We start from the raw sequence: 23,610 nt of genomic DNA, 5'->3' as shown, positions 1-23,610 counted from the left end.
GCATCACTAAGGGACGGTTCAGGGTCACCTGATCCAGCCCTAACTATAAGCTTTAGCAAAAAGGAAAGTTTTAAGCCTAATCTTAAAAGTAGAGAGGGTGTCTGTCTCCCTGATCTGAATTGGGAGCTGGTTCCACAGGAGAGGAGCCTGAAAGCTGAAGGCTCTGCCTCCCATTCTACTCTTACAAACCCTAGGAACTACAAGTAAGCCTGCAGTCTGAGAGCGAAGCGCTCTATTGGGGTGATATGGTACTACGAGGTCCCTAAGATAAGATGGGACCTGATTATTCAAAACCTTATAAGTAAGAAGAAGAATTTTAAATTCTATTCTAGAATTAACAGGAAGCCAGTGAAGAGAGGCCAATATGGGTGAGATATGCTCTCTCCTTCTAGTCCCCGTCAGTACTCTAGCTGCAGCATTTTGAATTAACTGAAGGCTTTTTAGGGAACTTTTAGGACAACCTGATAATAATGAATTACAATAGTCCAGCCTAGAGGAAATAAATGCATGAATTAGTTTTTCAGCATCACTCTGAGACAAGACCTTTCTGATTTTAGAGATATTGCGTAAATGCAAAAAAGCAGTCCTACATATTTGTTTAATATGCGCTTTGAATGACATATCCTGATCAAAAATGACTCCAAGATTTCTCACAGTATTACTAGAGGTCAGGGTAATGCCATCCAGAGTAAGGATCTGGTTAGACACCATGTTTCTAAGATTTGTGGGGCCAAGTACAATAACTTCAGTTTTATCTGAGTTTAAAAGCAGGAAATTAGAGGTCATCCATGTCTTTATGTCTGTAAGACAATCCTGCAGTTTAGCTAATTGGTGTGTGTCCTCTGGCTTAATGGATAGATAAAGCTGGGTATCATCTGCGTAACAATGAAAATTTAAGCAATACCGTCTAATAATACTGCCTAAGGGAAGCATGTATAAAGTGAATAAAATTGGTCCTAGCACAGAACCTTGTGGAACTCCATAATTAACTTTAGTCTGTGAAGAAGATTCCCCATTTACATGAACAAATTGTAATCTATTAGACAAATATGATTCAAACCACCGCAGCGCAGTGCCTTTAATACCTATGGCATGCTCTAATCTCTGTAATAAAATTTTATGGTCAACAGTATCAAAAGCAGCACTGAGGTCTAACAGAACAAGCACAGAGATGAGTCCACTGTCCGAGGCCATAAGAAGATCATTTGTAACCTTCACTAATGCTGTTTCTGTACTATGATGAATTCTAAAACCTGACTGAAACTCTTCAAATAGACCATTCCTCTGCAGATGATCAGTTAGCTGTTTTACAACTACCCTTTCAAGAATTTTTGAGAGAAAAGGAAGGTTGGAGATTGGCCTATAATTAGCTAAGATAGCTGGGTCAAGTGATGGCTTTTTAAGTAATGGTTTAATTACTGCCACCTTAAAAGCCTGTGGTACATAGCCAACTAACAAAGATAGATTGATCATATTTAAGATCGAAGCATTAAATAATGGTAGGGCTTATCTATGAAGCCCACCTCATTTTTTGGACACCACTCAGACAGCCAGCAATTCAAGGAGAACATGCGGCTAAACATGTCACTCCCGGTCCGATTGGGGAGGGGCCCAGAGAAAACTACAGAGTCCGACATTGTTTTTGCAAAGTTACACACCGATTTAATGTTAATTTTAGTGACCTCTGATTGGCGTAACCGGGTGTCATTACTGCCGACGTGAATTACAATCTTACCAAATTTACGCTTAGCCTTAGCCAGCAGTTTCAAATTTCCTTCAATGTCGCCTGCTCTGGCCCCCGGAAGACAATTGACTATGGTTGCTGGTGTCGCTAACTTCACATTTCTCAAAACAGAGTCGCCAATAACCAGAGTTTGATCCTCGGCGGGTGTGTCGTCGAGTGGGGAAAAACGGTTAGAGATGTGAACGGGTTGGCGGTGTACACGGGGCTTCTGTTTAGGGCTACGCTTCCTCCTCACAGTCACCCAGTCGGCCTGCTTTCCCGGCTGCTCGGGATCTGCCAGGGGGGAACTAACGGCGGCTAAGCTACCTTGGTCCGCACCGACTACAGGGGCCTGGCTAGCTGTAGAATTTTCCACGGTGCGGAGCCGAGTCTCCAATTTGCCCAGCCTGGCCTCCAAAGCTACGAATAAGCTACACTTATTACAAGTACCATTACTGCTAATGGAGGCCGAGGAATAACTAAACATTTCACACCCAGAGCAGAAAAGTGCGGGAGAGACAGGAGAAGCCGCCATGCTAAATCGGCTAAGAGCTAGTAGCTACGCTAAGCTAGCGGATTCCTAAAAACACGCAAAGTGAATAATGTGTAAATAATTTAGAGGTGATTCAGCAGAAGGAGTGCTTTAGTTAAGGCACGTAAAGATTACACTGGGAAACAAATCGTAATCTAGATAACTAGATCAATCTAACTGCGCAGATTAAACAGCTAACAGATACAGAAAAACACCGCTGTGCTCCGGAACAGGAAGTGATACAATACCGCAGTGAGAGCCAACCAGCAGTAGAGGCAAGCCAATGGGGTTTTTGGGCAAATTACATGCCAACAAAGTAGAAATGCAAAGAAAAATGACGATGCGGTGGGAAAGTGGACGTGCTGTGGTTTGTTTATGATCCGGAGCAGAAACGTGTCGAGGCAGTTTTGCAGGCGAGAGAATGGAGCTACTCTGGTTAGCTGTCTAGGCTAACACTTACCGACAATGTGTCGCACCTCCTCACCTTTTCTTCTCCATCAAGAACCGAAAAAAAAAAAAAAATAATAATAATACTTTTCGAGACTGCTTTGGTGACTGCAGCCAAAAACAAAACCGTACACCATTTTTCTGTGTGAAGTGTCGATATACTGTGTATATATTAAATGTAGGTCCCCGTAAGTGGTCAAATCCCACAATATCACAGAGGGTTCAAACGTGACTACTGCTTCCTATTAGGGGGTCAGACCTCCATACTCCCTGTAATGAGAACCATGATCTTCCATCCGGTGCAAAGGAGCACATGGCACAACACAACCTTTAATGGTAGTTTCCACCTGAGGCCTGGCAGTTTTCACACCCAGCACCTACACTTTGTCAATATCAAGCTGAACTGCGCTCATTTGTGCACCCTTGCGCATGTTTGTCTACAATGAGGTGTGGTCTGGCACTCTGCTGGTGCCTTTATATGGTCTGTACCACATAGTTCAGACACTGAACATATCCAAAATCAAGACTAAGACCTTCAGAACTGAAGGCTTCCCTGTGGATGATGAAGGTAGACATGCACAAGAAAGACAGCCTTTTCACTTCAACTGCCTCATGATTCTCTGGGTGAAGATAGTTAAAGGAGTCATACTGTGTAACACAGCTTTATAATCTACCTATTACAGTTTGAGATGGTTGGGTTTAATGTTAAAAATTCTCAAAATTGCATGAAAACTCCATCTATGGTACAGAAATTGGTCGTTTCTTGGAGAAAATTTTTGATGTGGTCCTAGTCTGTTTACTTTTGACATGGAATGTGTTGAAGTGTATTTTGGGTGTAGTTATTTATCTTTCAGAAATTTTTGAACAAACCAGGAAGGTAAACAGAGAGACTTACCTTATTTGGATTTGAAGCTGTTATGATCCATACACATTGTGCGTTGCTCTCATATTGAATTGGGAAGTTCGGCGATGTAAAGGTTCCTGATGGCCCTTGCAGATTACTGCCACAGGTCTTTACTGTAACCACAAAAGTGATGGTAAACATTGTCATTAGCATCACAATAGAGAGCCTGCAGACCAGAGTCATTGCACAACAATGGTACAAGCTAGACAATTACCTTTAAATTTAAACTATTTACCATAGACAGTGCCTAGTCTGTTATAGCCTTTGCACATCATGGTATTACTCCACTAATGAAAAATTGAATGCAACAAAGATACAGCTTTAACAGCCACAAATGTAAAGCGAGGTAGTGATGCAAAGAGAAAGACAAATCAAGTGCAGATGGGAAATGAAAGAGGAACAGAAGGTCAGATAGATGTTATCGATACTGTCAGTGACACCTCCCTGGGTAGCAGTACTTAATTGGAAGCTATTGGCTGTGAAATACCACAGGATTAGCTGGAGTTGCAGTACTGACTGATGGAGATAGTCACCACCAATTTAGTTTCAAAATTCATTGAAAGTCAACAACTTCCAAACCACCAGTTGAGTAAATATTTTGTGCGTCTCAGAAAGAGGAAAAATATCTGCTCTGTTGCATTTGACAACACACATTTTCAACTATCTACATTAGTGTGAAGTAACACTTGATGTATGATCTTAAAGAGGCCCCTGTCCAAAGTCAAAAGGTGTCTGAGGGCCCCGCTGTACAGAGAAAAAGTGATTCATTTTCATTGTTTGTTAATGATGGAACCCCAACCTTTATGATTCCATGATTTAATTTGAAATAGTCGAATAAAAGTTTTTGCATCCTATCTTGAGAGCCTATTGTGCTTGGTCTGAAACCAACCCTGTCTCACGGCATGTCGTGATTCAGCAGCACGAAATATACATTAATCTATTGGTTTGTCATACTGTCACGAAAAGCGCCTCATTTTCGTCACGGCAGCACAAATTCATTCTAATACATTCCTTGATGGCTGCACAAAATTAAAAGTGAAGTGGGGCTCGGGGTGGTTAGGGTTAGGGTTGGGGGTAGGAGTAGGGTTAGTAATAGTGAGTTTAAAAAAACCCTGTCACAAAAATTTGAATCATTTCGTGACGGGCGCATAAAAAAAAACAAAAAACGTGAGACTGGGCTGTATGAAACATATAGCACAGATGCATTTGGGGTGAGTCTGACCACACGTTACAATTTACGCAGCACAACATCTCAGCACATAGGGTGTTGGGTCAGTCGCCTAATTCCTCATCACAACATCAGCAGAAAAAAGTGACATCACTCTGTAGGAGAGCTGGATTACTGCTTGCCAGATCCACTGGCAGTTGGGCAATTCTATAGTAATGGAATTGCATTGAAAGCAAAATCTGGCCATATCTGAGTTGACCAATAAAAAATTTCTCTGATTGTAATTCCATTAGCATAGAATTGTCCATATACGAAGACTCAATCTCAAGACTTCACAAACAAATTCTACAATGGATGGAAGTCGACAATGAGATGCTTCTCCTGCATCACTTAACAGTAAGATATAAACTATATACTGCGGTGCGCTGCATTCTGATGCAGTCTAAGTTTACATTTCAAACCATGTTGAAAATCCATCTCCCTGTGAAAACTGAATGCCCCCATGGTCGGCTTTGTTTGTAGGTGGTGTCCATCAGCCAACCCAGTGAAGCAGAAAAGCACACCAATAACATGGTACAACCACAAGTAATCAAATTTAGCATTTTTCCATTATTTATAACTTTTATTTCATTGTTAATTATTTTTTTTTCGTTTCATGGAGCTATGATGCACAAATGCACCTCAATATTTGCAGTGCACATGTGTCATGAACCCCTTGTGTAAGGTGTATATCACTGTGTCCACTAAACACTTTGAATCACTTTTTGCGGTCCATGTCTCAGAAGCGGTCTGCTGCCAGAAGATTCCAGTACAGTCGTCCCTCGCTATAACGTGGTTCACTTTTCGCGGTCTCGCAGTTTCGCGGATTTTTTTAGTCCCATTTTGCATGCTTTTTTTTTTTTTTTACAGTGCATTGTGTTGTGTTGTGCGGCACCGTTCTGTGTGTCTGTTTATAAGAATCTTCTCGCCCAGAAGCGCCAACAACTACCCATAACTGTTCTTCACTCGGCGCCAGGATGAAGAGGCGCGATCAGAGGAACTGTGAAATACTGGTGAGTCACTATTAATAATTTCTTATGTGTCCAACCTCTTAGGTTGATCATTAAAGTTAAATTCGTTAGTTCTAAAAGCCATCATAATTATTTATAGGAACATGTTCTATTTTTATTTCTCAAAAAAATGTTTGGGCCTGAAAACAGGTTGGTCTTATTTTTCTACTGTTTGAACTTTGAGAGTGTTTACACATGAGAGAAAAGTGAGAAAATGTTAATGCCTGTTTGAGAAAAGTGTATGAAGTGTGTAGTGAGAGGTTTTACAGCCTTAAAACGTCTATAATAATTGTAAAAAATAACACTGACTATTTCGCGGATTTCGCCTAACTCCTGCGATAACCGCGGGACCACTATACACCTGTACGGTGCGTACCCACCACGCCTCATTTTTTGACAAAAACTCTTATCGCGACAAAAATGAGCAGCAGTGTATCGCTATGCGTTCAAAGTACTGAACTAACAGAGAGATTGAAAGATGCTTAGCAAGAGCTTATGGAGTCATGAGGTCACTGGACAGAGGCGTTTGGTGATGCCAGTATTTTTTGGTGGAGAATGAAGGTCAAAGTCTTTAAGGTCATGAAGCTTCTTGTCTTACGGAATGGTTGTGAGATTGGACACAAGCTAGTGACCTAAGGTTAGGGCTTGATGTCTTTGGTACAAGGTCTCTTCAGGGGATTCTTGGTGCCACTTGAAAGACTTTGTGTCAATCAAATGAGAATCTAGTGACACCGAGATGAGGAGTATGAGTTACATCATGAGGGAACCTGAGCGCCAAAATTTTAGTCATGTGTTTCTCTGGGCACAATCAAGCACACAGTGTTGAGGACACCCACAACTGTCAACGATAACAGGGGCAGCCATTTTTCACCTGGCTACAGCAGGTAGACAGTTACTTTCAGGAGGCAGAGCTGGTCTAGTTGACAGTGGGCGGTTCCCATCCAAGATATGAGCTGGTTCCATAGTGTGGTGGATGCAATGATGCATAACAGCAGTGCATGCTCCCAGACCTGACTTGACCAGAAAGAGCTTCTGAGCTTCAATTTGGTGAGACAAGCTCTGGAAGTCTTCATCTTCTCTGACTAATCAGAAGCTACTTGCCCATTTGTGTAGTGGAGCAGCATTTGATTGAGCAATTGCGTAAAACTGTGTCAGTTAAATGGTGATTTAAGAAACAAAAAGTAATCTGAGAACTACTTTTTCCTAATCATCAAGTCTTTATGCAATTCCAAGGAAGCTCATGATGTCAACACATACTGTGGTGAAAAGTCACACTGGCACTCAAGCTACATTCACTGGGGTGTTGAAAATTACACATGCTAGTTGTTCGATAAACCAACTAAGCTTTTATTAGGCTGTGTGTTCTGAGTGGGTGTGATAGAGAACCTGCTTGTCTGTCCTTGGGTCGTCCTGTTAGAGCCAGGAGGTAATTTTCTGGTTGGTTTGAAGCGGTGTTTGTTCCTTAATTAGTTTGTTCAGCGATTCAGTCTCAGAAACACGTATTCTTTGCAGCCATACACACAAAACGAACGCTCACAGTCGAACACTGCGACGCGGCCGCACCGACACCCGGCGTGGTGCAAAGGAAACAGTCACAAAGAGCCGCCTATAAGTACAATCTTGCTTGGCTGCTGCTGTGACCAAGTTGTCGGGAAGAAGTCAAGGGAAAAGCAAAGAGTCACATGGCAAGCCATCTGTGTAATGGGGCGTGTCTGTGAAATGCTGTAAGACACTGTTAGAACAACTACAAGGCCCCTTAGCGAGACACACCATACATCTCCTGATTGGCTCCGTGTCTGCTCTCACTCCGTTTCTCACGTTCTCAGTGCACTGACCTTCTCTCACAATCAGCTCGCCGCAGTTTATACACAGATAGATACATAGAAATAAAACGTGCCTGTGGGTGAGGTGCATGTGAGCAAAGCTTTATCTGTATGTTTCGAGGTGTGTTGTGTGGGTGCATGTGTGTGTGTGTGTGCACATGTGTTGACAGCTCAATCAGCGTGGCCTGAACAAATGGCGAGCTGTTCACTGTGCCAGCAGCGGATTGGGCACGGTGTTGCTGTAGCGATAGCGCAGAGAGAGTTATCACCAGAATTACCAGAGGAGCTAACGTCCCATAATTTATATCAAGCTCTATCCCTCATCCGGACTGTCCTCCTGTCTGTCTCATGTGCCGTCTTCCTCTCCCCACATTTTATTCATGCTATCGTTCCACCGCTATCAGCTATTGTCTGCATTTTGTGATTTACGCCACTATCGATTTCTCTTCTTCTATCTCCATGTCCTTTTATTTTTCTTCTTATGTCTTCTGCAAAGCCCTTAAGAAATGTACTTTACAAGGAACATCTATCCATCCATCCATCCCCCCATCCATCAATCATCTATACCCACTTTATCCTGCTGCGGGCTGCAGGTGGCTATCACAGCTCAAATTAAGTGAGACATGTGGTTCCCTCACAACAGGTCATTAGTCCATCACGGGCTGAACACATACAGACACACAACTGACAGGAAGAGAGAAATCTCTCTTTTAATCAAGAGAGGAAAAACAGTAACTCATACAGATGGCAGTTACGAGTGCATCAATACTACGTAAAGTGTTTTTCGCCCTCATAAAACAATATTCCTTCCAATCACAACACTCAATATCAAATGCAAATCAAGTCAGATCATGTTTTTTACCACTGATGCCTGGATTATGATGGCGATGCAGGATTTTAATGACTTCCTGGACTCAGATATTAAAGGTGTATCTGTGTACAGTTTTGAACTTAGGGAAAATTTCACTTAAATCAGCAGTGACATTTATATCTCTGTCACCTCGACCTGTGTGTTTTCTTTTTACTTTCGCTTTTCATACTCTGTGTGCTTCTTACCCTCTGTGCTGCTATACAATGCTGCTGTAATCTCAGTTTCCTGGAGGGAGTCTTCCCAAGGGATCAATAAAGTTCTATCTAATCAAATCCAGAGAGATCCCTGCCAAGACCTTATGGAGTCATGAGTTTTCTGGACAAAGATGTTTGGTGATGCTGATATCTTTGCCAGACAATAAAAGTCCAAGACTTTGGGGTCCTTATGCTTCCTGTTTTACTGCATGGCTATGACATTACTCGAGCAGGAAATACAGGTAATGTTGATTCTGGTGTTGTTGATACACAAAAGGTGGCTCACAATTAGCAACATTCAACTGCTTTCTAAAGGTCAGGTCATGTTTGGAATAAAGATTTGGTACTGCATGCCACTGCATCTATGTCAATATGGAAAGATGACTGGATGGCAACCATATAGGTAGACAACCAGTCCATCCCCTTGTCTAGAATGTCTAATCTGTCTGCTGCAGCAAGGGGAAATGTTGGCATCCTCTTGGCCATTCCTAGTTGTTGGGGTCCTCAGCACCGAGGCAGATTATGCTCAGAAAAATGTGCCACGTGGCTGAAATGTTGTTGTTGATGTCCCTCATAAAACAAGTAATACTCTTGATCTCAATCTCCCTAAGCAATCACTTGTTTGACACAAAGTCAACCCAACAATACCCAAGGATCATCCAAAAAAAACCTACTAGCAAAAGCATCCAGGTCACTGGTTGGCATCCAAGTCTCACAACCAGAGAGTAAATGTGGAAGCACTAGGACCCTAAAAACTTGGACTTTCATTTTGCAAAGTGCAAGCACCTCTGTCCAGTGACCTCATAACTCCATAAGTACATTCCAGATATCTCTTGACCTCAAAGGCTGAGGAACCCAAGACACAAACATCACTGTTTCTAGAAGTTTGACATTTTCACACCATACAAAAACACGTCTGATGGGCGAGTCCAGGAAGTTGTTGAAAACCTGGATCTGCGTGACTTTATTAACAATGTATTTACGGTACTTTAGTTTAGGCCCTGAAAAAGATGTTTGCTGAAGTGTTTGCACATTCTGGCTTGTAAAACTTTCAGAAAACAATTAAATGTTTGTAAAAACACAAACCATCGAGTCGACCTTGGGGCAGACTGAAGGCACAGCTTGCATGTTTGTCAGTGGATTATATTTCGTTCCTTCTCACTCTGTTTGTGTGATGTAAGTATCTCACATTGTGTGTCTGTCTGAGTGTGTAGCTGTGTCACTTTGTAACTGTGTGCATCATTGCGACTCATTATTTATCCTGGCACTAAGCATACAGTTGGGGGCTTAAAGCCAATGGGCCACTCACTCACTGAAACAATAATGAATTCTAGATCAAATTAAAACATTTTTGATGAGGTCTAGATGGGAGTAAAAACATATTGTTGATATCATAATGAAGATGAACTCAACAATGCGCACGTAGTGTTACAACATGCACGTACATGGTTAACAACACTTCGGATTGACTGAACTCCTGTTGGACTTTTTTCTCTCTCTCTGTCATACAGACACGTCTAAAAACACATGCTGATGGAAGACGGAACAAAATTAAATGTTTCAGGTGGGGATCACATTGCCAAACCCTGTGGCTCCCTCTCAAGTCTCACAAGTTTTGTTTTTGTCTTCAATGGATCACTGAAAAACAGTGTGTCAAGAGGGGTTGAACTGAACTCAACTGCACACCCAAAAAGGACAAAGGGATAAACTGATGAAAAACTACCATAATCAAGTGATGTATTTACTCGAAGATGAGTGTCCACTGGAGTCCACAGCTGAGTTCAGGTGAACCACAGATGAAATTACACCCATAAGAGTCACTTGAAAAAAACAGCACATCAGCAAATAAGTCAGAAAATCTATAGAAACTATGTAGGAAGAACCAGGAATAGAATCAGTATAAACCAGCCAACTAGTGGGACCAGGATTTAATTAAAATCCCTTAAGAGTGATTACAAATTACAGACAGGTGCGGGGTGATTAGCAAAACACACCTGTGAAAACCCAACAAAAGACAGTGCAACAAGGGGACACCCGAGGGAGCTCCAAACAGGGAAAGCACACAGAGACAGACTTTATCATTACACAAGAAATAATCTGAAAATAAACAGTCAATAAAAGGGGCCTTCTGTTGTTGATTACTAACACCAAACTGTGTGTCTTTTTGGCACCAAAAACTACACTCAACAAAAATATAAACGCAACACTTTTGGTTTTGCTCCCATTTTGTATGAGATGAACTCAAAGATCTAAAACTTTTTCCACATACACAATATCACCATTTCCCTCAAATGTTGTTCACAAACCAGTCTAAATCTGTGATAGTGAGCACTTCTCCTTTGCTGAGATAATCCATCCCACCTCACAGGTGTGCCATATCAAGATGCTGATTAGACACCATGATTAGTGCACAGGTGTGCCTTAGACTGTCCACAATAAAAGGCCACTCTGAAAGGTGCAGTTTTGTTTTATTGGGGGGGGATACTAGTCAGTATCTGGTGTGACCACCATTTGCCTCATGCAGTGCAACACATCTCCTTCGCATAGAGTTGATCAGGTTGTCAATTGTGGCCTGTGGAATGTTGGTCCACTCCTCTTCAATGGCTGTGCGAAGTTGCTGGATATTGGCAGGAACTGGTACACGCTGTCGTATACGCCGGTCCAGAGCATCCCAAACATGCTCAATGGGTGACATGTCCGGTGAGTATGCCGGCCATGCAAGAACTGGGACATTTTCAGCTTCCAAGAATTGTGTACAGATCCTTGCAACATGGGTCCGTGCATCCTGCTGCAACATGAGGTGATGTTCTTGGATGGCACAACAATGGGCCTCAGGATCTCGTCACGGTATCTCTGTGCTTTCAAAATGCCATCAATAAAATGCACCTGTGTTCTTCGTCCATAACAGACGCCTGCCCATACCATAACCCCACCGCCACCATGGGCCACTCGATCCACAACATTGACATCAGAAAACCGCTCACCCACACGATGCCACACACGCTGTCTGCCATCTTCCAAGAACAGTGTGAACCGGGATTCATCCGTGAAGAGAACACCTCTCCAATGTGCCAAACGCCAGCGAATGTGAGCATTTGCCCACTCAAGTCGGTTACGACGACGAACTGGAGTCAGGTCGGGACCCCGATGAGGACGACGAGCATGCAGATGAGCTTCCCTGAGACGGTTTCTGACAGTTTGTGCAGAAATTCTTTGGTTATGCAAACCGATTGTTTCAGCAGCTGTCCAAGTGGCTGGTCTCAGACGATCTTGGAGGTGAACATGCTGGATGTGGAGGTCCTGGGCTGGTGTGGTTACATGTGGTCTGCAGTTGTGAGGCTGGTTGGATGTACTGCCAAATTCTCTGAAACACCTTTGGAGACGGCTTATGGTAGAGAAATGAACATTCAATACACAAGCAACAGCTCTGGTTGACATTCCTGCTGTCAGCATGCCAATTGCACGCTCCCTCAAATCTTGCGACATCTGTGGCATTGTGCTGTGTGATAAAACTGCATCTTTCAGAGTGGCCTTTTATTGTGGGCAGTCTAAGGCACACCTGTGCACTAATCATGGTGTCTAATCAGCATCTTGATATGACACACCTGTGAGGTGGGATGGATTATCTCAGCAAAGGAGAAGTGCTCACTATCAGAGATTTAGACTGGTTTGTGAACAATATTTGAGGGAAATGGTGATATTGTGTATGTGGAAAAAGTTTTAGATCTTTGAGTTCATCTCGTACAAAATGGGAGCAAAACCAAAAGTGCTGCGTTTATATTTTTGTTGAGTATAGATATCCAATCACGGACTGAAAATGTATGTAATCTGTGGTAAAAAAAAGAGTTGTAGAACATTGTGAGCAATCGGGAGAGTCTTAGGCATGTTTAAGAGAAGTGTGTATTTCTATGTTTTGTGGAAAAGTGTGGTAATAATCAGGTTAGTGTATAGGCTGTATGGAGTACCTTTGTTTGCATGCCCACAAGCACTTGTGTCATGGGCTACATCCGTATTGGTCTGGAGTCAGCACTAACCGGCTATCATGGGTATACAACACTACAACACCTCTTGCAATAAATCAGGCCTAGTTTTCTCTGTTTTGGAGTCAGGATGCAAAAGAGAGGCCTAAATGGACACTTAAGGCCTGGTCCCACTGGGGAGAGGATTAATTCCGTATGAACTGAGTATACAAATTACGGGCATTCGTTGGCCAAAAATGACAAATGTCTCAGTATAAATTATGGATATATTAATAATGTATAGCGAATATATGACGAACAATCACGGATGTATAATGCATATATTGAGAATGCATCACGCACGTGTGGTGGCAACAGGGGTTGTAATACGCGTGCACGGCATCTACATTGCGGTCATAACAGAAGTGCACTCGGGCCTGTCGACATCACTATTCACACCAACACCACAGCCTCTGGAGCAATTGCTGGACTTGGACACGTTGATCGGTATGTTGTTGGATGGCAGCAACTATCACACTATGTCTTTGGGGATCCATAACTACATCTGTACGTCTCCACAGCTGGACTGGCAGGTATGTCGATTTCTGTTTGTTATGCATTCGCAAATTGTCCGCAAATCTGGTGCAAAGCAGATGTAATACAAGTGCTTTATTCGTGGCCAATCTGTATGCATTTGCCACAGCTTATTTTAGTTTATGATGTGGACGTAATAGGCACGCTATATATCCGTTTTACACACTGTCCCAGTCCTCTGCCAAGCCACAATACCCCATCAGTTGCGGATATCAGCGGATATACAGCGCACAGATTGTGTATGTATCGAGTATGTATTGCGTATGTAAGGCGGATGTCATCCGCAACCAAAGTTTTGTGCAGCTCAAAAATCCTGGCAGCGGAAAAACATGTCTCTGTGGATACTTGTGGAAGTGTGCGGATGCCGGCCGATTCATACAAGCATGTTTCACAGATATTGCAGATGATTAGCGAATATGAACCAATTCTGTGCGCAATTCATATGCAAATCTTCCTCAACGCCAGTGGGACTGGGCCCTTTGGAATTAAACATGAACTAAATACATACTTGAAGACTCAACCAGACTGCAATACCCAATACTAACTGAAAGTAGAATAAAAACCAGTCAGAACAACAAAGAAATGAAAACAGACCAGAACTGAAAAAGTTGAACCATGACACAGCAGGACAATGATGCCACATTTGCCATATTTGAAATTTAATCACCAGCACACCTGGGGTCCAAGCGACTTCCAGGGCTATATTTTTTGATAAATCTTCTGTTGCCTTATCATGTTTTTCAGTTTTACATATCTTGGTCCAGTTTGTTGCGCTCTATGAAAATTTTTCTTATGGGGTCAGCTTGGAGCCCAGTTTGACATAATGGTGAGACTCTGTAGCAACATTTTGAGCTTAGTGTCAATTTTTCATAACTACTGAACTGTCAGAACAGTTTTTATTTCAGGTTATTTGCATCTGGGAAAGTGCAGGGAGTAAGATTAAGTACTGAATTTTTGTATTGAAATGTCAAGTTCAAAAAAGTAAAAAAAAAAAAAAAAAAAATCAAATCTTTCAAAATTAAATATGGTTCATCAACCAGATACACAAAAGTATTTTTTTTTCCCCAAATAGATGCAAAGTCACCTTATCTAGTAATATTCCAAAAACCTGCAAAAATGAGAGAAATAAAAACCTGTTAATAGTAGGGGTGTCACGGTACACAGAACTCACAGTTCAGTTCATATTTGTGTTTAGATGTCACAATTCGTACGAGTTCGGTTTTTACACAGAATCTTTAATCTGTGAGCAGCAGAGAGCTGCCGTCTGCCACTTTAACACATCAGTATGGAAGTAAAACTGTGCCATCAGAGTTTGAATTTGAATTTTTAAGGTTGAATTTTTTTAGCATCAAAATCAGAGTTTGAAGTTGAATTTCTACGGTTGAATTAGGTAAAAATGAACTCTCGAAAATTCAACCTAAAAAAATTCCAACCTCAAAAATTCAACCTAAAAAAAAAAAAAAAAAAAAAAAAAAAATCAACCTAAAGAGATTTAACCTAAAAAAAATAGAAAAGCAGGGAGAAGCAATTGACCCCTGTCTCAATCATCCAACGTTGAGCCAATCACACTTTGCTTCAATGGTCATGTGACACCGAGACCAAACCGAAAGAAGAAGACATGATAAACTGCTGAATGTTGGATGACTGAGACAGGGATCGATTGCTTCTCCCTGCTTTTCTATTTTTTGAGCTGGAATCTTTTAAGGTTGAATTTTTGAGGTTGGAATTTTTCTTGAGGTCTAATTTTTCCCTAATTCAACCATAGAAATTCAACTGCAACCTCTGATTTTGATGCTAACACAATTCAGCTGTAAAAATTCAAATTCGAACTCTGATGGCACATTTACTTCCATACATCAGCAAATGAAAATGTAAACGTATCATTAAGCATTTATAAATTGGATTACATCTCTTGTACTGTTGTGTGTGTACCGTACGGATCAAAACAAATACATGAACTGTTACACCCCTAGTTAATAGTATTAAAACACAACAACTTCTGGTGGAGTCCACAAGTTTCATGATGTATGTTGTTGAGGGTTAATACAGTTCATTTTTGATAAGGTTCTAAGTTCCAGCATAGCATAAACTAAATAAAAAGTGCTTCCTTTGGTCTGATCTCTTCATACAAAAAGTCTGTAACTCTGCTGTCTCAGCAGAATGGCTTTTGAGCTTGGTGACTCGGCCAACCACTGGAGAGCTCAGGTTCAGTCATCCATTCAGCAATGCCTGCTAAAGCAGACCAAGGACACTTAACCCATACCTGCTTCAAAGTGGCTGCATGACCCTGCACTCCAGAATCAGCATTGGGGAGGTAAATCAAACAGAATATAAAATCCAATCACATGCATGAGTTTACCAGTATCAATGGCATGATCTTGAAGAAGCAACATTATCTTGGCTCAGATCTGTTTGCTTTGAAGAAATGTAACAATTTGGTTCTGTGTTCTTTATTCCATCCTGCATTATATTAACTATTGTGCAAATTTTCTATTCATTACATGAGCACAAGGTCATTTTGTGCCCTCTAATAGAGAAGTTATTTGAAATATCATAGAGGACATTGTGGGTTATTTTCTAATCATGTAAGCTACATTTAAAATAATGCCCACAAGCCAATTTTTGCTGCATTTTGACTGACAGGATAATGAGGGTCAAACCTGAGTCAGCAGACAATCTGAAAGAATTAGTAATCGTTATTTGGCTCAGTGTTGCCTGATATGTGTCCAGGTGATACATGCTGAAAGTCACTCAACACACATTATGTGGACATAAACATGAACTTCTTGTAAGTAAAAAGGTCTTTCAGACTGCTTTTAACTCATCCTGTAATGTGTTCATTTGTTACCTGAGGGCAAAATACGGCCATCGGGTATTGTGAAGACTTTGTGTCTGTTCGTCTGTGTGTCTGTCTGTGCTCAGCATAAGTCCAGTCCTATTACTGCCAGGGTCTTCAAATTCACAGGGAACATTCTTGTGGGACACACCTTGGACAAATTCAAAGATTGCTAACCTTGACCTGTTTACAGTGTCAAAAGGTCACATTCTGTTTCCTATTAGTATGCTCATACGGTCAAGGGCATTTTAACATTGCATTATATTTTCTATGATTAATACTGAGTAGCCATAGTATCAGCTGTGGCTTATAGTACGTCTGCTCCACAAACTGTTCCAGAGCTGCTGAGGATTTGCATATGTGAATGCAAAACTGGTGAGATCACATTGTGCACAAATTCCCTCATGGTTTCATAATGCAAACATGACACTTTCTGCTTTATTAAAAAACTTACATTGTTCCTCCACAAACTAGTGCCTGTTGCAATCTGTGATGGTTCTTTTTATATAGTATTCTGTAATTTTGGAGAAAGAGTGATGTCCTGCAGACACAGTATAATGCAGTATTACAAATTTATATGCGCATATATTTTTCAAAAGCAGCAACGACCTTAGTGGCCACCTGACCTAGGCTTAGGAAATAAAACAAAGTGATAAACAAGCTCATTTCAAGCTGTAACTTCAAGCACACCTGCACTTACTTTCCATTACACATCTGAGGATGCTAAGTGATTAGTGCCTGGCATAGTTGGCAGACTGCTCAGGAACACCAGAAGCTTTGCAGAATGTTTTTAATGTATCAATGGAGTTGTGTCAAGAAGGGCATTGGGTGCAATCCCTATTGGGCACCATAGTCTTGTTTAAGGGTGGGCGATAAAGGGGTTAAATGAAAGAGTATATGACACAAAAATTGTACTTCCAGGAACAGCCCCATTATCATTATTCACATTAAATTTTGCAAAAACCTACCGACAACACAACCTTTCCCATGTCTTCCCTTCTCCACTGCACTGTGAAAAAGGAACGGCTGTCTCACTGAGAAAAAGTGTTGTAAAAATTTGCATAGACTTTTTAAAGTTATTTCTACTTAACTAGAGAAGTCTTGTGGCACCAACTCAGTTGAAAGTTGAAATAAGTAAGTTGGAATAACTTAAAAAAAAATGTATGTCAATTGTTACATCAATTTTGTTGATGAGACAGCAGTTCCTTTTTTAGAGTGTGGGAACTGATAAAAACAGAGCTTTTCATGAATGCTTTGTGATTGCAGCCGAAAACAAAACAGTACACCATCTTTCCATGTGAACTGATGCTGTGTTTGTATTGCGCACTGTCAGGCTGCCCCCAGAAGTGGTCACAACCCGCAATATCACGCAGGGGTTCAAATGACACTCCGCTGCACCATTGGATCTTGAGAGTGGGGAACCCGAGCAAACGGAAGGCACTCAATTACTCCCGGACATGTGCAATCGGTGGCAGACAGGTTAATGGTGTCTATCAGCAACAGGTTCGTTGTCATGTCCCACATCAGACTGTACTCAAGGTTCTTGAAACGGAGCAATATCTCCACCTGATGGACATTTACAATAAATGCAGATCCAATTAAATTTTGCCAAGAGCCTTAGTATTGTCTAAGAGAAACAAATAAGCTCTTTTGATTGCTCTGGTGCATAAATTTTAACAAAATTTATGCACTTTTGAATGTGGGGAGTTACAAGATGATTGCACTTTTTGAGTTTTTGAATATCATCCTAAACTGGAGGGGACAGACTTAATCACTCACTGTATTTAACAGACTACATACATAGGAATAAGCCATTTTTCCTTCTTTTCACATTGTAATACTTAAATTATATTACACATTCTGCTATAATTGTTGTGAAAGTGTTGGAACACGGACCCACAACAGGGGGCGCAATGAACGGACAATGGAGAAAGTAAATAACAAGATTTACTACTGAACAAGCAAGAGTAATACAACAAACACAATTTAGGGTCGAATCCGCTGGTGTCGTGTGGGCAGGCTCGAAGGTAGGAGACGTCCGTCTCAGTCGAACCGGAACCACCCAGATCTCCTCTGCCACCGAACCCTGGAAATACTGGAACCGCCAAGTCCCGACTTCCCAGGTGGCCACTGCCTCCGCTCGTCGGATCCGGTACTGCTGGCAGGAGAGAGCAACAACACACAGGAGTGGATGAACGCACCCAGTTACAGAGAGGGGAGAAGCCGTCTCCACCTCTTGACAAAGTTCAGCAGGAAGGTGAGTACTTATCCAAGGAATAAGGTTCTTAGTAGTCACCAGTCCTGAAAAACAGTTTTGACAGTCTTAAGTAATAATGCAAAGTATACCTGCAGAGAATACTACCTTGGTCTTAGGTGATATCTCGGCACTGAGGTGGAGACGCCGTCCTCCTGATATACCTCGGTGCTGAGTGGAAACAGCTGTGTTTGGTGATGGGTGACAGCTGTCACCCAGATTACTCCCATGATGCGGCAGCGCCCTCTGGTGCCTGGAGCCCGCACTCCAGGCAGGGCGCCCTCTGGTGGTGGTGGGCCAGCAGTACCTCCTCTTCAGCGGCCCACACAACAATAATGTCAGTGTTGTATGCTGAAATGCCATTTATGAGTGGTTTATTTATTACTGAATGATTATTGCCATGATTATTTTCTTTCTGTTGTCCAAAACTGTGATTAAGTCCAACCCACATTCAACATAAGCATGGCAAGTGTATGTCCTCTCAATGAAAGGGGTATGAGCCCAGCGTGACTTCTGAAAATGTGGACTTCCTTATCAGGCTAAATTCTTCATTAGAGGAACCTGAATGCAATTAAAGTAAATTAATTGTTAAAGGAACTTCCCAATAAAAAGAAATCCTTCACTAAATGAACTTGAGGTTGATGTTTAACCGGGAGGACTGCTGGGCTCAAACATAATCCTTAAATCCTCAGTCTGATGGGGTGAGGTTAGCAAGCGTTATTTGTTATTCTTGTCGCTGACACGGATAAGGATCTTACTTGTCAGGCAGTATCATGCATTTTTAATCCCAGTGACAGTATTAAGATGTAGAAAAGAGTATGCAACTTTTTTGAAATGTTATTTCTGAGTTACCAACAAATGCACTTTAGCCAGTCAGATTCTTTTTGTGGGCACTGTGTTGAGTCAGAGATGAGACGTTTGTGCAGGAAGGACAAACCAATTTAACAATCTGCCTACAGGAGCAGATAGACTGACCAATGGACACAGAGAATGATGGATGACATCATTAAGGTGGCACAAATGAATCCAATGGACTTCACACCAGCGCAAACACACACACACACACACACACACACACACACACACACACACACACACACACACACACACACACACACACACACACACAGTAGTTGTTGTACAGTGAAGACTTTTCTTTCTTCCGGTGGCGTTAGAATGTGTGTGCCAATCAGGGTGACATATAGCACCCGTATTTGATTGGATATGTCCCGGCACATCAACTGTTCTCCCCGGGAGTTCATACACATGCACACTCACATGCACATACAGAGTGTTGGCTGACTGGCCTTGCCATCTGTCCATTTATCAACATGCCACATGATCTCTCTCGTTTAGTCTCGAGTGGACAGAAGGACATCGCCTATATTTTCACATTTTGTTTTGTTTTTGTTTGTAATCGCTTCATGGCATCTATTAATGTGTTTACTTCTTTGGATCTCCTCTTTTTTTTTTTTTTTAACCAGTCCCTCACTCTCAGTTCATTGTGATATAAAGGGTAGCACTTCCACACGTCTGTGATTTATTTTCTCTCCAGTGTCAAAGAAGACACATTTCACAGGATTTAAGTGTTTTGACAGAAGTGACCCTTTAATGAGTCAGCTGGCTTGATACTTGGTGACAGATGGCCACTCTCAATGTTATTTATGGGTTTCCAATTTAGCTATTGGCTGGTTTAAATGAAAAGGTCAAATCTGAGTTGTACTCTCAACTAAACAGAGTCTGTCATTTATTTTTCTACAACTGGATGGAATGAAGCAGCATGAGGCCTTACTTTAGCACGCAGTACGCTTTCTCAGGGTCCGGCAATATGGAAATCAAGCTGATGGATGATAATCAAATTTGTTTGCTTTTCAGAACGATATTGGAAAAAGCCATAAGCAGATTTCAATGAAAGATGGTGGCGATGTCAGCAATGGGTCATGGAACGACTGATAGTACAACTGCAAGTATGTATTTTAATATTTGTGTAATAGTATAGGACCTATAGTTGTGCTCAAAAGTTTACATACACTGGCAGAATTTTTGTTTTTTTGGCCGTTTTTAAGAGAATATGAATGACAACACAAAAACTTTTTTTTTCACTCATGGTTAGTGGTTGGGTGAAGGCATTTATTGTCAAACAACTGTGTTTCCTCTTTTTAAATCAAAATGACAAGAGAACTACCCAAATGACCCTGATCCAAAGTTTACATACCCCTGTTCTTAATACTGTGTATTGCCAATAAAATAAAAACGGACATTAAAACCAGAGTTAAATAATGGATAGAATAGGCGGCTGGGGGATGCTGCCAAAACGTTTTTGTCTGCACTGGAAGTAAGTGATGACTAAGTGATGATAACACTACTTTGAAATCTTTGCAATCCTTTGAAACGCTAGTGTTTTGTGTCCCCATGAAAATACAGATATCATGCTGGAAAGTCGACGAATGCGCATTTATATCAAATTATGAGTTTCTAATTTATGCACTGGTGACAGTCAGAGCAATCGGCACATGCACCAGAATGAACACTGTTGGTAAGGCAACTATAATGTGATTACTGACATTTTTCAGCAAACAGATCTTTCTTGAGTAGTAAAAAGTAAAAAATGACTTCAGCATCTTGCCCCGACAAACCTTATTCACTAAACAGACATGGACTACAGCTCATTTATTAACTTTGTGGTGAAAATCAAACTATCAGCAATCAAAGTCATGAGCTGTGATGTATCGAGCTTTCCGTAAAAATCAAGTTTGTCTGTTGTGCATTACGAGCTCCAGCCAGAGCAGCTTGCCCTCTGTGGCAAGATGATCAAAATAACAAACACCAAACCTGCAGGAAATCTCAAGTCACTTAGCAACAACAAAGGCGCAGGATGATGCACTTTCTTGAATCTTTGTCAGAATGCTGCCCGCTGAACAGCCGCTCATGCTAGGGACAGCAGTGGCCGCATTTAAAATTCAACTTTAAACAAAGTACACCTGCTTCTAAAAAGCAACCACAGCTCAGAGGTAATGTCTCCTACCAGCTTGTGTTCTCCTCTGTCAGAGATCCCTGCTGACTAAGGACGGATGGAGGTCATTCTTTTAAAACGCCCAGTGCTTAAAATCAAATGATGGTGGTCCGTGTGTGTGTGTGTGTGTGTGTGTGGGGGGGGGGGGGGGGGGGGGTAGGTCTTGAGTGGCTTATCGGCAGTAGCTACATTTGATTGCTCATAATGAAGTGTTTAGTCATGATAGAGCCAATCAACGGATAACGGCGCTGTGATTTCGCCGATAATGACTTAGGTAATAAAGGCTGATTGGCAGGGACTGATCATGGCTGGGCGAGACTGCCACATCCCGCCTGACGACATAGAGGCGGGGTGTCAGAGTACCAAAAAGCTTAATGAAGGTCAGCCCCCCTTGTGCACGTGGGTCACGGTGGAAGCTGGCAGCAACGGCGAAGCCTTGCGGTTGTACCGTGTGAGGACAAGAGTGCTTGACTCACAGCTGACGAGCATCTGCCCTGTTCATCTGCTTCCATAAGGTCCCGAATCTCAGCCAGGCTCCTCAGGTAGCAGTCTGCGGCTGATCCTCTGCTTTGACCGTATGATGGACAAGCACAAGCAGAGGGAACGATTTCTTCTCAAATCCTCATCTGTTACTGGCTGAAATTGATTTTTCCACGCGACTCCCCTCAAGACAAATTATCCTTAAAATTGTCATTGTTGCCATGTGAATTATGCTCCAAAACACAGCAAACGCTGGATCATTTGTTGGATGACTTGTGGGTTTTACTATCACACAAGTGGTAATTTAAGAAGGAAAAGCAGCTTTGACATTTCTAAGTTTCTTTTCCTCTGTGTCGTCATTCTGACTTCTCGCTCCCTTTCAACTCCATATCTCAGCAATTAATAGGTGGATGTTAAACTACTTAGCTTTTGTTCTTTCTCTCTCTCTCTCTCTCTCTCTCTCTCTCCTCTCTCTCTCTCTCTCTCTCTCCTCTCTCTCTCTCTCTCTCTCTCTCTCACACCCTGTGAATATTGGTTTTCATGTTAAAGTATGAGTCCAGCTGCACTCTGAAGCATAGTGAAGGGAGAAGTGACAAATGACTTTGGCATTTAACATGACAGATGGCCTCTCTGCCCGTCTCACTGCCTGTGTGCATGTGTCTGTAAGAAAGAGAGAGAGAGAAACGTAAAACCAATAACTAAAGCTTAAAAGTGAGTGCACTGAACTAATCGAGGTGATTCAGAGCGCACATACCTCTACCAATGATCAACAAAGCTGGAAATCTGCAGCACTGCAGACTTTACCATTGACAAAACAACAAACATGGCTGGTTAAATGCAATGTATATGTATACAAAGTTGAGAAACCTCAAAAACCCAAGGCAACCAGCAACAATACATTATTGAATTTGCTCACAATAAAAAAATTAGTTAGTTACAGTTATCTGTATTATAATAGCCAAGTGGCCTCTGTGTGCATGTGTGCATGGCTTCGATCATGGAGAAACTGGGAAGAGCTGACATTTGCTGTTTGGTATGTTTATGTATTTTGGATCATGGATAAATGCTGCGAAAACAGAACATTGGTAAGACTAATATTTTTGGAGAAACTACAGATATTAGCTAACAACACTGAACAATGAATGTTGATAATTACATTCTGGACTCACACGCCATTCCAGGAGGGGTCGGTAAATCATCTATATATTAAATGTGCGCGTGCATGCATGATTTTATTACGTAAGTTCAATGTAAGTACATAATATAATGTAAATATGTTAAAAATACATGGATGACACAAGAAAGTGAAAACACTTATTTCCATTGTGGTCCATTTAAAAACCTGGGACAGCACTCCCGAGAAAAACACTGAACTCCCCACTGAGAACTCGCAGGCTAAGTTTTAAGTGGAACATACACTCCGTGAGTGGGAAGAGACTGACGAGGGGTCAAAAAAAAAAAAAGAAAAAAAAGAAAGAAAAATTACTAAAAATTAAGATAAAGGCAGCTCGGCGAAGAAAGCTAATGCTATTGCTAATGCTAACATGAGCAACACTGAAAAGCGGCATGTTAGCAGCGACACAGAAGAAGCACTAAGGGCTGAAACCAGTGTGAACTCGAGTGTTTCGTTAACAGCGATTAAGGAGCTTAAAGATGATCTCACTGAGGGAAATGACTCCCTGCGGCAAGAAATCAACCAATCAAGGCAAGAAATTAATGTTAAACTTGATAACTTCATGACGGAAATGCAGAAACTGTCCAGC

General features: G+C 41.6%; 1 protein-coding gene across 1 annotated transcript in view; it reads right to left on the bottom strand.

Annotated features, from left to right (window-relative positions):
- LOC117502203 (CUB and sushi domain-containing protein 3-like) overlaps positions 1-23,610 on the bottom strand; it is a 1,088,443-nt gene that overhangs the window by 292,455 nt on the left and 772,378 nt on the right. The window contains 1 exon segment of the mRNA XM_034161241.1: positions 3,598-3,719. Within this exon segment, the coding sequence (XP_034017132.1) occupies positions 3,598-3,719 (122 nt within the window).

This window comes from Thalassophryne amazonica, chromosome 20, assembly GCF_902500255.1.
Source record: "Thalassophryne amazonica chromosome 20, fThaAma1.1, whole genome shotgun sequence".
NCBI classification, from domain to species: domain Eukaryota; kingdom Metazoa; phylum Chordata; class Actinopteri; order Batrachoidiformes; family Batrachoididae; genus Thalassophryne; species Thalassophryne amazonica.
Note: the sequence above shows the minus strand (reverse complement) of the source record. Positions and strands in the feature narration are given on the sequence as shown.